We start from the raw sequence: 18,769 nt of genomic DNA, 5'->3' as shown, positions 1-18,769 counted from the left end.
TGATCTACCTTAATGTTGTATGTCCATGACAAAGCAGGAAAGAAAAATGTAACTTTCTTGGAGTTTCCACAAAGGTAAAACAATCTCCATCACTAAAACGCAGAGTTCGCATTTTTAAAATTAACAGCTACAAATCTGCCTATAGAAAAGAGATATTTCCGACTATTTGTACAATCACATACTAGTGAATCAAGCACACAGGGTAAAGCAATAAAAGTCAAGCTCTCGAGTTAAGCAGGGGTTGAAAGGGAGTTTGAAAAGGGTCACTAACATACATACTCCACAGAGCCAATGGTCTGAAGTTCAGCTCCAACATGATACCTCATGACACAATGTCATCAATAAAACAACTTGCACCATTATCGGGGCACATTCTACCTGTAACTGTTTCTCCATCTGCAGTAATATAGTATCCAAAATTTAGCCAATCCAGACTAACATCGGAAAATGCAAACCACAAGAAGCAAGATAGGTCAATAAGCCTAATGCTCTCGACAATAACTAACACAGAAATATGCTCAATCAATACCTAAAATAGAAAATTTATCCTTGATTAAGCCATCTGAATGAGCTTTTTATCGTTTTGTGGAGTTCTCATTAGAAAAGCATATCATAGAATAACATCAAATGTTCATCACGCACAGAGAATGTTCATACGTTCATTGTCTTCATACAATTTGAAAGTATACAAGCAAGACATAAAGCATGCTTTGATTTAATTTACAGTAACAGAAAGGCCAAATAGCATAGCTTGCTACTTTAGGAATTAGGTACTTTCATTTGGTAGAAATCTGTGCTTTAAGTTTGTAGAATATCTCACTACACAAACATCTCAACAGTAATACCTATTCATAAACACCTTCATATGGAAACAAAGCATGTCCCTTCTTTATATCCTCTTGACCTCTTGTTGATAACCTAGCTTAGAGTTTACCTTTACCAAAAAAAGATGTCCCGATTCAGTTAGCAGTTAGCCTTTACCCATGTTTTCTCTAAAAGTTGAGCCCCTCCACCCACCCACTCATTTTTTCTCTCCATATAATCTCCCTTTTAAATCTAATGCTCTAGCTCAATGATAAGATTGATAACCTTAAGCTGGAATACAGTATAAATCTTCTCCCAGGCAGCTTATTAGACAGAGGAGAACAATACTAGTGGCAATTCAAATGCCTCTTCTCTAGACACCATGTTCTGAAATCTTCTCTGGACTCCGGTAACAGTACTAGTGACAAATCAAACACCCTGCTCAATATATGCTACCTTTGATCTGGGACGGAGTAAATTCTTCTCCCAAGCAGCTTAGCATACAGAGGTGAACAATACTGGTGAGTGGTGACAATTCAAAAACCTCTTTACTAGATATAATAATCAGAAATTACTAAGCAGTGCCAATCATCATGCACAAATTTATATCAAGAAGCCTCATCCAAAATCTAGGCCATACAGATTATCAAAAACAAATTTTAGCCATGCATGGCACCCCATTACAGATGCTGTACTTAAATTCCAACAGTCTCCTCCATGCTTAGATTATTGTCTTTTAGGCCAACTCTCCGTGCAATATAAACTTCTCACTCACGCCATGAGAGAAGGCATTAAGGCAAAATTTGGCTGTTCCTTCGATCTACTAATGCATTACATCATGTCCAGCATATAAGAGGATAGACAGTAAAGTTGTCAATCCAAGTACTGTAGTTTGGTGACTTTGGTCGCCCATATTCCATATCGGGGAAAATAATTAAATAACAAAAGAAACTCTACATTGACCTTTAGACAGGGTCGAGATATCCTCCAAACTAAACTTGAGCTACCCAAATAGTTTAGGAGTATTTCGTCAAAGTAAACATGCTCAACGCAGCAACCAGTAATTAAGTTGAGATCTCGTGTAATGCCTACTCACAACTCAATTCCAACACTTACTAGACAAGGAAAATGGAAGGATAATGAAAGTAAAGCTTTACTGGAAATCCACCACACAACAATCTTCAACATGCTACAGACCCAACTTATTATTTCATCCAAGGTTATACTTTGAGAACACCTCCCTATCCTAGTGCGGTTAAAGGGGTAAGTAGCAGAATAAAGACAAGATTGCAAGAAATCATGTCAAAGAAAAGTTTGCACAAGACTACAAAAGCTATACACTATCAATAGAGGAGAACAACTATATGTCTGGGTTCCCCTCAAAATTTGGAAAGATAAGCAATCTACAGGATCCGCCACATAATGATCTTTAGGATACTACAGACCTATATACTTCTCACTTTCTCAGTTCTCGCATAAAAAACCAACACCTTAAGACAATAGGAACCTTCAAAAGCTTGGGGTAGGCTCAGTGTGGTCAGTCAAGTAATCAGCAGAATACAGATGGATAAGATTAGAAGAAATTATGAGCTAGAGTCCTAGATAATCTTGCACAATACTTAAACTAACACGGAAACTATCGAAAGAGAACTAGCTATATGTTTGGGGTTCCCTTGAAAAGTTGGATAGTATAGGGAAAAGATGAGAGCATATTTATGTCATTCACTGAGAGCCTCTAACTATCCAGTATTCCAGTCCCACTCTGCTAACATCTCCCTCCCCGCCCCCTACGCCCCAAATCAACCTATCCACAAAGCATAATCATCATTACAGCCATAAACATCCTTAAGTTAGGTTACTAAAATAATGATTAAACCATTCCATTATTCTCTTCCCCCCTCTATCGTCTACCTGCACAATCGTCCTTAAACCAAAGACTTGCTCTTTCATCAATACTTTATCTTAAGCCTGTCTAAATGACAGAAGCAATTCAACCCCAAAAGACAATGTCATTAAATTACTTATACGAACATTCAAGTAATTACTAACTTACTATATTAATCCTGAGTCCTGACCCTTCAATTTACCTCATTTGCCTACACAGGATACTTGACACTAACACTTCATTTTGGACAAAACACATAAAAATGGTTGTATCAGAGTCTTCAGGCTAAATCCAAGTAACTTAATTACACATATACATTGGGCATTTGGGCTCCTTGAACTTTCACATGCCTACTAAAATAAACAATCACACAACCAAACATAATCATCAAACATTCATATTCACCCCACTAAATCGAGGAACTAGAAATGGAGGAAAGTTATGCATTTACTAATGCATAACATTGATTAAAATATTATAAAAACACATGATAGAGAGAGAAAAGAGGAGAGAGATAGGAAGAGAGAGGCATGTAGGTGGACCACACCTATTTTTTGGTTGGATTGTATCACGTGATGGGAGACCACTTGCTATTTTTCCACTGAAAGTTTATATAGTACCATTGAATCCTTAGTGGTACTATTTACGCATAAATTTAGTACAACTGAATACATATATAATACCATTATGTGCACATACAGTATCATTGTATATTCAATAGTACCATTTGATCATCCAATGATATCAGAATATTTATTAGTTTGTACATATGCATAATTACATGAAAACCCTTAACCCTTTGTTATGCATTTCTAAATGCCTAACATTCCTCCTTTTAAAATTCCTCCACTAAATCACCAATCTCACAAGCAAACAACACAACATTCCCATTATACAAGTACATTACACATTACACATCACACAACTCTACTCAAATCACAATAAATCAAGATGAAAGCTTCCAATTAAAAAAACGCCCCAAATAACATTTTCCCAACAAAAATACCCAGAAAAACAAAACCCCATTTGACAAATTGAGTAAAACATAAAATTCATAAACAAAATTGACCAAGATCAAGTACTAACCCCAGAAAATTATTTTTCTCCTTGATTTTGAGCAGAAGTTGAAGAACCCTCAGATTTTCTATGATCAGATTCTTTAGAAGGAAGAGGGTTTCCACCTTTGATGATCCAACCAAGAGCAAAGAAGGCCCCACCAGCAAGAATAGCAGTACCCCAAGCATGAGAATACCATCTGCTGTATTGCCTTATAGCAAACCTCCATTGATCTCTCAAAGTTGCAGCATCCGGGTTAACTGATTCGGGTGGGTTGGTAAAATGGATTCTTTGACCCGAATTAGAGCCATTGATGGTGCTGCCATTGTTGTGAGCTTCAATTGAGGGTTTTGTTGACGGTGATTTTGATGTTGATTGTGGGTTAGATAGTTTTGGGTGTTCATGGTGGGTTTTCGGGTTATTGGGTTCTGCCATTTTTGTGGGGTTTATTTTATTTAAGCTTTTAGCCTTGGGAACTCTTCAATTGTTCTTGGTTTCTCGCTTCCTTTAAAAAATAAAAAAAATCAAATGTTCAATTGTTGCAAGTTAGCCATCTGTTATGGTTAGAGATGTGCATGAAAATCGATATGTTACCATTTGGATAGCACTAAAAAACATTGCCCATATAGTCATATTCATATCCCATATCAAGCCAAGTTTGATTTAGAGTCTGTTTACATTTACTGAACTGAGCTGAGCTGAATTGAACTTTCCTGATTGGAGCTGAACTGAACTGAAATAAATATTTTATGAGAGAGATAAATTAGGAGCTTAACTGAACTGATTGGAGCTGAACTCAACTGATTGGAGCTGAACTGAACTGATTGGAGCTGAACTCAACTGAACTGATTGGAGCTGAACTGAACTGAACTGAAATTAAGTAAATGGGAACAGGCCCTTAGTAGAAAGATTTGTACCCTCTAACCTTGAGGTTGAGGAAATTCCCATTAGAGATACTTTGTGGTGGGGATTTCCTAACTCTTTCCCCCCATTTCCAAAGTGCTAGCTCACTAACCCAAGTCAAGAGGACCTGTGAGATGTTTTGGCCCAGTAAGGCCCTTCTCCTTCCCAACCCAAAAAAAAAAAAAAAAAATAATCATATCCGATAAGATAAATGTTTAGGTATTCAAAATTAATAATTATGGATCAAATATAAATTAAAATACCTCATATAAGATGGTTATGTTACACACTTAAATAAGTACTCAATTAGTCCAAGCCATTAGATTAAACTAATTAGCTTAGTTTACACATATCAATGAGTAAGGTCATAAGGGTGCTGAAGAATCCATCTAGATCGTACAAATAAACTACATAGTAAATTAGACAATTGTAGACCAAAGTAAAGGGAACTTATATAGTTTCAAGGTCGAGAAATATGCATTTTCAAAAATTAAACAATCATTCGATTATTTCAAAATAAAGCGACCATTTCATTATTCTAAATAAAATAAACTTTGATAAACATCTATTAAAAATAAAATGAACCTATTTAATTTAATATGTTAGTTGGACATGTGTTGTAGTATGATTTGTTAGGAATTTCTCCTTTTCAATTTTCTACCGAATACGATTCAAAATCTGAACTGCTATTCGTCGCTCCCATTTTACCGGGTAACACTATCATTTTGACTTGAATGGACAAATATGCCCTTTATGCAATTTGTGTTATAAAAAGGACTTTGTTCCCCATTTGGACACATTACATGAAACGGTCCCCTCACATTACGACCTTGCTATCCCGAGTCCACTAAATCGGTCCCCACGACCTTAAAACCAAATCGGTCCCCACGACTACCTTAATTTCTTTTATTTAACAAAAAAGATTAATCATAAAATTTTCCGACGGGTCTTGGGTCATGGACGGCGAGTGGAACATTCGTACGCCGGAGAATGCATCGGAACATTCTGTAAGTTTTCTGTTTTTTTTTTATTTTCTGGAAATAGGACATCCGCCTAAAATATCCGGATGTCCTAGGTAGATCCGCCTAAAATTTCCGGATCTACCATGGAACATTCGGAAATTTCAAGCGGAAGTAGGGATCCGCCTGAAAAATCCGGATGTTCCATGGTAGATCCGGAAATTTTAGGCGGATCTACCTAGGACATCCGGATATTTAGGCGGATGTCCCTTTTTATCTTTATTTTTTAAAAAAAAAATGTTAAGTACGTTAATTTATTTTTTTAATGTTAATTAAGTTTTTTTTTTTTTGTTTTTTTTTCGTGGTCTTGTTATTGTTTTTTTTTTGGACAAAGGATTAATTTGCATAAATTGAAATAGTTCACTCTAAAACAATAAGAACTAGGCCTATTAAGACCTTTACAACAAAGCTACGAGCAACACTTGCTCTTATGAACGCTAGAAACCATAACAACTTAAAAGAAACTGCTATCCTAGTTATCCCCTGAGTGTTGGAACCACTGTGTAGGTAACCTCGCCCTGATTCTAGCGAGACGAAGCCTACATTACATGTTGTTCCAAATGTCCTTTTTTCACCAAGGGAGAAGCTTGGGTAATTGACCACGCTGGATACTCTTTGTAACCTGTGGAGCTTGAACAACAAAACCAAAGCAAGAAACGACAGGAAGGTAATATCACTGTAATAAGTAACTTGATTTCTCTCCTTTAAAGGAAAGAAATTCATGATTGGTAGCATACTATGAACCCCAAATAATATGGGAGCAGCGCACGGATTTGAAATTTTGAATGTAAGGAGTACAAACCCCATCACAGACCTGAAAAAACTAACAAAACTCCAACTATAAAAAGTAGAGCCAACTAACAACGAAGCTAAACACGAAACCTTCAAGTCGTACACTCGCAAACCTAACAGAATAAAAGCCATTACCAAATGACTTTCACCCAATTTGTTCTTCAAGGCAAACACAAAATTACTTCCCCTTACCTCTTCAAGATTGGACAAGCCCACCATGGCCATCCAACAAGAAACCAAACATGGACACATAACAGGGAGAAAAACAAACCAACAAAACCAAAAGGGAAAACATTCAACCAAGGAGCAGCAACTTATACTAAAAAAGAACATACTAGCTTCCAAAAGGAAGAGCCAAGGAGAGAAGACTTACAGAGCCTATATCAGAGCACCAAAATAACAAAGAAGAAAACCATAACGGAGAATTTCGAAATTGATCGGAAATCTACGAAACCCTAACCCTAACTTCACCAATTACCGTCGAGATGTCCTTTTTTTTTCCAGCAATCCCCTAACGGTGGCGTTAGAGTTAGCCCAAGACCCCTTTTCGTCAATTTCGTCCCCTTAACACACGGATCGGTAACCACGATCCTTCTTCTAAGCAACGCGAATGCCCGGTGGAAAAGGATTCCTCTTCTCCTTATCTAGCGTAAGCCAACAAAAACAAAAACAAAATCTCCGGTGAGAAGAGGGTAGAATTAAACGGAGGTCGAAGCTCTTCGTGGAGCTTGTTTCCGCCTCAACTTCACCACACGAACAAGAGCTATTGAAAACTGGAGAAAAAGAAAAGAGAACTCGCCGGAGAACCGGCCGCGGCGCCGGAACTCCAATGAGTTCTAGGGTTCAAGGCTTTTATTTTTAGGAGAGAGAACAGAGCGTTTGACAAAAGATTTTTATGATTGAATACGATGGTCTTGTGATTGTTGTTGTGATTAAGTATTTGATAATTAATGTAATTATTATTGTTTTGTATTAATATGATTATTAGTAATATGATTATTTTTTGTAACATTATTATTATTATTATTATTATTATTATTATTATTATTATTATTATAGTTGTTGTTGTTGTTGTTATTATTGTTGTTGTTATTATTATTGTTGTTGTTGATATTCTTATTATTAATTAGTAGAAATATAATTTTATAAATATAATTATTATTATTATTATTTTTATTTAGTAATTAATGTTATGGTATTATTGTTTTGTATTTGTTGTTATAATTGTTTATTATTATTTTTAATATTATTATTTCTATAATTATTATTAATATTGTTATTGTTTTGTATTTGTTGTTATTATTATTGTTATTGTTATTATTATTATTATTATTATTATTATTATTATTATGACATAAACCATGTTTTGTTTAATTTGTATAGGATATAGAATCTGAGGAAGGCGGTGACGGTGTGAATTATAGTGGGAATTTTGTCACGGATACGTTTTTTCCAACATTTGACGATGCAGTTACATGGGCTGATGGTGTTTTCATAAAATTGGGATTTATTTTGGTGAAATCGTCTTATAACAAAACGAGAGATGGTCGGCCGTATCGGTATTTGCGATGTGATCGGTCACGAAGGAGCAAGCCGAGGGATTTGGACCACGCGATACGAAAGGACACCAAAACCAAAGCTAATGGTTGTCCATTCTACATCAAGATATATTATGAAGTCAGCACCGACAGTTGGAAGTTCATTGCGAAAAATGATCACACCGGGACAATCTTGTCTATTTCCAAAAGCATAGCTTTAGCTATTACAACAGCAGTACCTGTTCCAACTCAGAGTTTGGACACATAACCACCCAATGATTGTGTACCAAGAGGGTCACCGTAAAGTGAGCGGATTGAGTCCGGGTGCAAAACAGGTTGTGCGGGACATGACAAAGTCCAAGGTTGTGCCCCGTAACATCATGTCCACTATTACCGAGCAATTTCCTGATGATCATCCAAACATCCGACACATTTACAATTGCCATAATGACTTCAGGATGGAGATGTCCAAAGAAAGAGGAGTTATTCAGCAATTTCTTCATCTGGCGAGAGAGAGTAAATACATTTACTGGGTCACGAACGATGATCACAAAGTTTTGCAACATGCTCGATCCTAACTTTGTCCCGAGGTCCTCCACAGATTGACGACCTCGCCAAGTAAACAAGTCAGAACATAACTTTGTCCTACTCAAACAGCGCAAAACACTACGCTCCTGCTCGATCCAGATATATCGTGCCACGTGACCACCAAAACTAGGGATAACAGTCTCATCCTCAAGACCACCCGACATTTGTTCCTGCACTAATCATGCCTCTGCAGAGCTGGTAGTAGGCTGACTCGATCCACTACCAACAAATCTCCCAAACTGACCCCTATATACCGTATGGTAATCCCGAGGGTCTGGTTCTTCATCACGACCATCAGCATGATTAGCTGAGCATTTGTCTTCCTCGTCAGATATGGGTGCTCCACTTGCAGAGTACAAGGGCCGACTACTACCAGACTGTGGGTCTCCCTACCAACCACTAGTAGACCCGTATTGCTGCTCGGGTTGAAGCGGTGCTGAACGAGATGACTGTCTCCTAACAGACGCATTCAGACGTCGTGATATTGCATGTCGAGCACCAGAACCCTCGATCTACATAAAATAAGTACAAAATCCGATTTTAGTAGTAATAATAATAATAATAATAATAATAATAATAATAATAATAATAATAATAATAATAATAATAATAATAACAATAATCAAAACAACAACACCAACAATCATAATCATAATAACAACAACAGAAAAATTTAAAATTAACAACAACAACAACAATAACCATAATAACAATAATAATAACAACAACAAAAAAATTTAAAATTAACAACAACAACAACAACAATAACCATAATAACAATAATAATAACAACAACAACAAAAAATAAAGTTAACAACAACAACAATAACCATAACAACAACAACAACAACAACAACAACAACAACAACAACAACAACGACGACAACAACAACAACGACAACAACAACAACAACAACAACAACAACAACAACAACAACAACAACAATAACCATAATAACAATAATAATAACACTAATATCAACAACAATAATACTAATCATAATTAGAAATAATAATAATAGTACTACTAATAACAATAATAATAATATTATTATAACAACAACAACAAAAAAAAATAAATTTAACAACAACAATAACCATAATAACAATAATAATAAAAACCCTAATATCAACAATAATAATAATACTAATCATATTTTAAAAATTAATAACACTACAAAATATGCTTCAAGAAAAAAAAGATAACACTTCAAAATAACAACAAAAATAACAAAATCCAAAAAAAAATAAATTAAATTAACAATAACAAAAGTTAAAAAAACATATTATTCACGGAAAAAAAAAATTAAAAACCGGAAGTTCCGCCCAAAAATTCCGGATCTTCCTAGGAACTTCCGGAAATTTAGGCGGAAGTAATATCCGCCCAAAATTTTCGGAAGTTCCAAGGAGGTTGCGGATTTTTCAGGCGGAACCTCCTTGGAACTTCCGTAAATTTTGGGCGGAAGCTGGAGGTTCCGTTTTAAAAAAAATAAAAATTACCTACTCGCCGTCGAATCCGCCACCGCCGCCGCCTCCGCCTCTACCTCCACCGCCGCCCAAACTCCTCCCTCCGAATGTAAGCCTTATTCGCCTCGAATCACCCATCCTTTTTTGTGTTTTTGATGATTGTTGGTTTTTTTTAATTAACAAAAAAAATTTAGATTTAGAGATTCAAGTTTTTTAGAGAGTTAAAGAGTTAAAGAGATAGTGAGTGAGGTAAGAATGAGTTGGAGAGTTGGAGCTTAGGATTGATCTACAAACCCAAATGAATGGAAAAGTGGAAAAAACCGTATTTTAATGTTAGGGGTAAAATTGGAACTTCAAGTCAAAATGCGAGCATTACCCTGTAAAATGGGAGCGACGTTTAACAACCCCCTTCAAAATCATTTACAAACCATTCTCGGAGTGGATTGGTATATTGTGTAAAATTGTGCATAAAAATCTCAAAAATAATTATGACTACTTTACTCCTTCAATGTAATTGTGTGGATTTTATATTATAAGCTATTTTAAGACATTAAACAGTAAGCTTTCTTTTATTAATTGCGTCTAAGGGGTGAACCTCGGTCCGCACGCACTCAGGACCGGAATCGGATTGGACTGGTTCATGTGGTCTGGTAATGGACCTGAATTTTCTGGTTCATGTGGACCGATAATGGACCTGAATTTGTCGATTTGGTTTCGGTTCGATCCAACTCGACCTGGTTCAGGTTCGATTTTCGGTATAGACTATTTTATGTACACCCCTAATTGTGTCTATAAATCCATATTATTTTAAATTTTTTGGTGAATTACAAAAATCTAAAATTAGTTTGATCCAAGTGTTGGACAGGTTTTATCAGTCGGGTTCAATTTGAATCCATTTGTAGAATAATTGATCCGGTCCCTAAATGTTAAGTAAATTTTCAAGTTTTTAGTGTTTGATACAATCCTTTCAATTTAGGACGTGAACAACCGTTCCATGAACTTATAACCTTCTCAATTCATCAATCACCTATCTCACAAACAAACAAGTACATACACAAAATTTCCATTACATTATTGCACATTAGACATTACAAAACCCTACTAAATTTACAATATGATAGATGTGAATAATCAAGATAAAACTTTCTAGTGACATACATACTCAAAATTCAATACCCATTTTTCCTAATAAAAACAAAAGTAGGAGTACAAAACTCAATTAAGAAACATCAATTTTGTTGTTGATTTTGAGCAGAAGTAGAAGAACCCAAAGATTTTGTACATTTGAAGGTTTAGATTGAAGAGGGTTAGCACCCTTGATGATCCAACCCAAAGCAAAACAGGCCCCACCTGCAACAAAAACGGAGCTCCAAGCAAGAGATGACCACCTTATGTACCTCTTTACAGAATACTTCCATTGATCCTTTAATGTTGCAGCATCCGGGTTCACCGACTCGCGTGGGTTCGGGTAATGGCTCTTTTGACCCGAATTTGAGTGTGTCGGGTCTTGGTGTTGGGTTTTCGGGTTATGGTTCTCTGTCATTTTTCAGCTTCTATTTGTGAAGGTATACTTATTTCTTGCAAATTTTTGATAAAGATATACTAGTAAAAGCGGTTGTGCATTTTGTTGTAAGTTGTGAGCTTGCCATCTGTTACTGTTAACATTGCTTGGTGTGCAAGTAGGAATGTATGATAAGAATATAAGATGCTCATGTGTTTAGTACGGTGGTGGTAATCTAGTTGTTCGGTTAGTGTTTGGGTCCGGCAAATACAAGTTTATCTGCTAGATAACGAATTTTTGTTAATCTGGTGGCATTTTTGTAATTAAATATATTGAAAAAGTATGGTCATTTATTCAGTACTTTTGGTGAGCTGTCCAATTACTGTTTATAACTTATATTTAGGAAATTACACATATACCCCTCAATTGGTACACAAAAAGACGCATGTACTCCTCCACTGATACTTAAAAAGACTATAATACCCCCATATATACAAATATTAACTAGGCACAACTCGTTTGGGTCAGCTCATGTTTGAGTTTGAGTTTGAGTTCGAGTACGAATTCATTCAAATTAAGGTCATACTTTCTTTGTTTCTATTTATTTACAATACAATTATGAAGCATGAAATTTTAAAGTCGATATTGTACAATGAAAATGGACAGATTGATCAAATAATTACTCCCTCTACGTTACTCATGATACCTAACCTTTCTTATTTTTGGAGTTAAAAATTATAGGGTTTTTCTATCCAGTGCCCCTGAGATATTGACTTTTTCAAGCCGTGCCCACCCATTTTCAAAAGTCTACGATGTAACCCCACCCTAATCCCTCCGTTAACTTAAGTTAACTTTCCGTTAACTTTAAAATAAATAATAAAAAAAAAACCCAATCACCTCTCTCTCCTCCCTCACAAGTCAAAACTACCCACCAACCACCACTACACCTCCAGCCGCAACACCGCCGCACCATAGTGGCTCGCCCCTCTCTCCTTAACCGCCTACTGCCCGCTAGAATACCAGCCACCCCAATCCCCTCCCACACCGAAAAACCCACATTCCTACTCCCAACGGCTCCCTGCACTCCACCACACCAAAACAGACCAGCCGCACAAACCAGCAAACGCCATCGACCAGCTTCTCCTCTCACCTCAACCCCTAAAATCACAAAACACCAGCAGCCCCTACATTAGCGCAACCACAATCGCACCACCGCAGCAGTCTCGCACCAACGCAACAATTAAACGACACTAGACCCTAATTTTTTCCCCCAATCTGATTTTAATTGTTAAATCATCAATTTTGGTTTAATTAGATTGAGATTAAATACACAAAACTTGGTTTAATTGATTTTTCCAATGAAAATCTGCACGAATATGGTTTAATTGGTCGAGATTGTTCGAATTACGCCCAAAACATTTCGAAAAATGGTCGAAAATCTTGCAGTAAAAGGAGAAGTGATATAGAATGAGGGAGGAGGATGATGCGGTGGTGGGTCGAGGAGAGAGGGGCGAGCCACTGTGGTGCGGCGGTGCAGTTGGATCGAAAGTGCGGCGGTGTGGCTGGAGGTGCGGTGGTGGCGCGACAGGAGGTGCGGTGGTGGATACTTGTGATGGAGGAGAGAGGGGTGTTTCGGTGTTTTTGGGTATTTTTGTTTTTTGTTTTTTTAAGTTAACTTAAGTTAACGAAAAGTTAACTTAAGTTAACGGAGGGAGTAGGGTAGGGTTACAGCGTAAACACTAAAGACACCTTAGGGGTACAGCGTAGAATTTTGAAAATTGGTGGGCACAGCTTGGAAAAGTCAATACTTTAATTTAGGGGGACTGTATAGAAAAACCCAAAATTATACTCCCTCCGTTTTTAAATAATTGCTCCATTTTTATTTTTTGCACTACTCATTTATCCTACTTTGACTAATGTTTGTACTTTATACATAAGAAAAAAATATAGTCGTGTGGGTACTTGTTGGAATCATCTCGATGAATAGATTTTTAATTTTCAATTGTTAGAAGTTATACCTATTGATAATTAAAGATAGATATTAGTGATCAAAGATTAGCATCGACATGCGTGTCTAAGAGAAATGGAGCAAGTATTTAAAAACGGAGGAAGTATTAACAAACTCGTATGTTTACCTTTAATAATCACCTCCTAAAACTATGTGCCTAAATATTCTGTTGCAAGTACATAAAATTGTCACTTGATTAACAATATGGAGTATATATTTCTCATTATGATAAACTTAAATTTGCTCCTTTTTCATTACTCCGTATAAAAGTATTAGAGAAATTAAGTTATTTGAAACATGCATGTTGCACAATTATGTTTTACATTTGTAATTGTATTTCCATTGAAAAAATTACACAATTGAATGTCCATAATAAAGTTGAGAGGCAACTTTTTTTTTTTTTTTTTTATTTGACAGCTCATGATTGAAAATCAAAACCTATCAATTTAATTATTTTTTTTTATGAATCAATTTAATTACTTAAGAAAGTTGAAACATGAGATTTGAGAAGGCAAAGTTCATTTTTACTTGTACTGTGTTAGGTTTAGACTTTCAGAGTAACTTATTGGAAGAGTAGAGTACTAAGAGTTGTTCTAACTATTACTCTGTTGAACGTAACAATTATATTGAAGAAAATTATTATGATTTTCACATTAAAAATCATTATGTTGACCTTAAGATGACAAAGTCTGACTAATAATGTCCAGCCTTGTTTACATTAAAACGAAAGAATGAATCACCTTGATCAATTGAATCAAGGAGACGAATACAAGGTCATTTTCTACACAAACAAATGTATTAATCGTGTCAAATATGGGAAACACGACTACACAACATACAACTACGTACGACTCCAAATACTATTGAAAAAAATTATAACAACTATTTAAAAAAAAAATCAATAAATGAACGTAATTTGATAGAAAATGAAGCACTTTCGTTTACATATTTCCTCTTCAATTCTTAGATGGTCTTTGCTTCATTAAGTTAATTGCCACCACCACCGTCACTAGGTCCTGATGCTAAACGTTCTAGCAAATAAGCCATTTTATTCTTTGTCCATTCAGACAAAGGGTGCTTAGAAAGGTAACTATTACTCGTATTTGTAAAATCTTCTTGTAGCATTCTGGTAGCTTGAATACGAACCTGACACGAAATTGCTATTACTAGCACAAACAAAATGATCAAAACACTACGTCGACCCATAACATTCATTTTGCTTCCTACTTTGTGATCTGACACTAAAATCCTCTTTTAAAATGATGAATTATTAGAAGGTTTAGTTGTGATTTTGTAGTTATTTCTGCTTAGAAATGCTTAGTATATATAGTTAGCATTCATACTAACTGGAGTTTCCACGACAGACTTTGGCGTTGACCGTCAAAATGGTAACACATTACATGACAATAACAAAACAATAGAATTCAATAGGCTGCTATAAAATTGAGTTCAAAGTTTTGAATATTTGTATAAATCAATCGAAAAAAGAGGCAAATTCATTCTTAGAGAAGAATCTAGTTTGGAATTTAGGAAGCATAACGTCATTTTTGATTACTCAAAGAAGAGAAGGTAGAATATATATATTTGACTGTTCTTATACCTAATTTCTTTTTATATTAGAAATAGAAAAATAAATAAATAAATAAAAAGGCTGATAACCTTAAATCATCGTAAATTACGAGCAGTGGAAGTAAAATACTCCGTAGCTTCGAGATTTTAAACTTTTACTCTGTTTCAAGAAAGGAAAAAAAAAAAAAAAAACATTTCCTGTCTTTGCATTGAATTAAGTGAGCAAACTTAGTACAAATATTTATTTATTTTTTTTAATTTTTTTTGGAAGCAAACTATAGTACTAATTAAACAGCACAAGAAATAGTACTAGGACTCTAGGAGTAATTTTTTAGCTTAGAGGTTTATTGCAAATCAACCACCAAGACATGTAAATTAGCTAATACTCTAGTGAATCTCAATGGGCCGAGTTGTTGTAAAATAAGTGCTTTGAAGACTAAAAATAATAGAATGGACAATGCATTTGTTTGATCAACATAAGATGGTGTGGCGTGATAAATCACTACCTTTAAAATGAATTCTAGCGCGATTGAAGTTCTCAACTGCATCGCTAGTACGTTCCCTATTTCCGGCCAATTGGGGGTGAGAATGTTAGGAGACGGGGATGGAAAGATCAACATCCACCCCACCCCATTAACATCCTAGCGTTTGACACAAGAAATAAAGATAAGGAAAATAAGAGTGGTATGAAAATAGGAAATTGACTACTAAAATAGGATTATATATGCATCCCATGTTTATTACTCCACGACTCCATATAATTTAAGAATAGGGAAAATTCACATAAATAATCTTAACTATTGGTGGTCTTTTCATATTAATGTCAACTATGAGTTATCATGGAATAATCCGAACTACAGATGGTGTCTTCAAACTATGATCCGTGTTGACTATTATAGAAGGTTATTGAGCCACATGGCATGTTGTGATTAGCTAATAATTTTATCAAATAAAAAAGGGTAATGATATACTCCGTATATAGTTAAGATTTAAATATACTTTCACATGTGAATCTGTGTAATTAATGATAATCTATTAGGGCTAGTGTAGGGAATATTTCAAGCGTTATCTCTTAGCTTGAACCCCACTGTGATCATACACTAAAGTACGGTGGCGTCCAAAGGGAAAGAAGATAGAGCAAAAGAGTCGCCAACAAGTTATTTAGGAACTTGTAAACCGTTCACGAGGTGAAAGTTACACCCCTTAACGATCCAAGAGATCGTCAACTCCATAAGGTCTTGAACCAAATAGGGTTCGGGGATGAAGGTACAAATCCAACCTAAAAGAGATTGAACCTGCCCTAATAATAGGCCTCTACTTTATTCTGATCGCATTCATGTGCGCTTTCTGACTACCATACAATCAATAGGATTAACCCTAAACATGTTTATCTATGTTGGTTGAATATTAATGCACGAATAAACTATTATTGGCGATCACTTGAGTTATAATCAAATTACCCTAAACAAGATTATTAATTATCTTATTAAGCGTGATTACAAGTACCAATTCCCTTTAAACATGCATAAAGGTGTGATCAAACAATAACAATAAATATCAAGCAACATAATATATAATCATCATAATAATAATTATATTCATAAAATTATAATAATAATAATATTCATAACCATAATCATAATCATGAATCATAAAAATAATCATAAGTCATGTTAAAGCATAATAATAGCAAGATCCTAGGCATGATACTAACAAGATTAATAACAAACCCTAGCATGTCACTAAGCAATAAAATCAAATATTTAACCCTAACATGATACTAACATGAATATTAAAATTACCCTAGACATGATACTAGGAAACATAACGCCCTAACATAACATTAGGAATCATAACAACAACCTAAGCATGATTTCTACATAATAATATCAATAAAAACCATAAAAAATACTTACTTTGATGCCTCGTACCTCATCCTAATAACAAAATACACACATTAGTAACTTCAAGGAAAATAATAAACAACAATTAAATTAAATAATTGAAATAGAGATTTGGGACCAAACCCTCAGAAATTAAAACCTTTCACGTCTAGGGCGAAGGCAACTTTCGAATATGGCTAGATGTATGTAAGTCTAATGAATGCGGAATTTTGTATTTGAGAGAAGGCTAGTTTAGAAAATAGAGAGAGGGAAAGAATAATCAAGAAAATCTTGATGAGAGTTGGTAGATTGTAGATGATTGTGGATGATTCTGGGTGAATGAAAACGGAGTTTTTACGACGTTATTTATAGAGAAAATCAGCCAAAAAGATAAAATATCAAAACAGAGTTCTGACGCGTAAAACAGGAATTAGCGCCAAACGCTGACCTTGGCGTCAGACGCTCTAAGGCTAGCGCCAGGCGCCAAGCGTAGCGTCAGGCACTACAACTGGCGTTTGGCGCTGATTTCGAAATTCACGCGTTTTCTTAAAATCAAATAGAAATTGCCGTACAGGAGGATAAAATTGTATTTTTCCTCAAAAATGTTCTTTGATTTTAATTAAAACTCTGAAAAGTCAACAAAATTCAATTTATCAATGCTAATTGAATTAGGAATGAAAAGAACCTTCTAGAAGAATCTAGAAAACTAAAACCATTCCTAATTGCATTAGGAATGATAAATCCATATTAGGCCCCCCTCTAGATCATTGGGCCGTATATAAGGCTCAAACCGGACCCAGTTCAGTAATTTTGCCATAACTTCCTCATTATTCATCGGAATTGGGCTTATAATATATCGTTGGAAAGCTCTTGTCAAGCCCTATCCAACTACACTACTATTGGACCCATATCATGGACCAACCAAACTGTATTGGCTGTTTTCTTAAAATAAGTTTTCAAAAACAGAGAGAAGAGAAAAGAAATTAAAACTTTCCGCAACACTAAACTTTCCACACTTTCACTTCATTCGATTATGATTCGACGCGAAAGGTACTTGATGCGGTTCCAAGGCATCAATATTGTTATTATAATTATTTTTATTGTTATTTTTAGTTTATTATTAGATGACCGAATTTATTAGGATATTTTTGTTAGTTTAATTCGGTTAGTATAAGATAAACTTAACTTTAAAGATCATATTTGCAAAATATTATCTTTACAAGTTAGAGTTAGTTTCCTAGTTAGATTAGAATTTGTTTTACCGATTTTTAGGCTAATTATTTAGCTTATAAATACGTGATGGTGTTTAACGAAAAGTATGATTGATTGATTTGAAATTTATAAAGTTTTACGTAAGCTTGTGCTTGTGTATTCTTGGCCTAGTTTAGGTTTTAAGCTCGTGTTGCTTAGCGTTTCTTGACCGAGACTCAAGATTCCAAACCTTTCAACTGCGATTGAAGGTTATATCCATCAAAATCCATATCAGATTGGTGTGGCTGCTGTTTGACGAGGGACGAGTTTGACAATTTGTGTCAAAAAACTCAGTTTCGAATGTCATATTGATCAACTTGGTTCTCGTGCAAATATTATCTTTAAAGTTAAGTTTATCTTATACTAACCGAACTAAACTAACAAAAATATCCTAATAAATTCGGTCATCTAATAATAAACTAAAAATAACAATAAAAATAATTATAATAACAACATTGATGCCTTGGAACCGCATCAGTACTCATCACTGGGTTTGGTTTTGGGG

At 35.1% G+C, this 18,769-nt stretch overlaps 1 protein-coding gene across 2 annotated transcripts; it reads right to left on the bottom strand.

Annotated features, from left to right (window-relative positions):
* Window positions 1–31: 31 nt before the first annotated feature.
* LOC110693698 lies at window positions 32–7,396 on the bottom strand. Of its 2 annotated transcripts, none has more exons than XM_021870866.1 (3): window positions 6,833–7,396; window positions 3,776–4,250; window positions 32–396 (listed from the first exon to the last, which is right to left on the bottom strand). In XM_021870866.1, the coding sequence occupies exon 2, from the start codon at window positions 4,178–4,180 to the stop codon at window positions 3,785–3,787; it is 396 nt and encodes a 131-aa protein (XP_021726558.1). In that variant the 5' UTR covers window positions 4,181–4,250; window positions 6,833–7,396; the 3' UTR covers window positions 32–396; window positions 3,776–3,784. The 2 variants fall into 2 exon arrangements, with proteins under 2 accessions (XP_021726558.1, XP_021726559.1); XM_021870867.1 differs by lacking the exon at window positions 6,833–7,396 and adding an exon at window positions 4,340–4,425.
* Window positions 7,397–18,769: the final 11,373 nt, after the last annotated feature.

Source organism: Chenopodium quinoa, unplaced genomic scaffold (genome assembly GCF_001683475.1).
Source record: "Chenopodium quinoa cultivar QQ74 unplaced genomic scaffold, ASM168347v1, whole genome shotgun sequence".
NCBI lineage: Eukaryota > Viridiplantae > Streptophyta > Magnoliopsida > Caryophyllales > Amaranthaceae > Chenopodium > Chenopodium quinoa.
The sequence above is the reverse complement of the archived record's forward strand: the minus strand, read 5'-3'. Positions and strand labels throughout refer to the sequence as shown.

What these genes read in the sequence shown, in the direction of transcription:
- LOC110693698 (XM_021870866.1), bottom strand. Translation starts at nt 4,180, where the DNA reads ATGGCAGAACCCAATAACCCGAAAACCCACCATGAACACCCAAAACTA.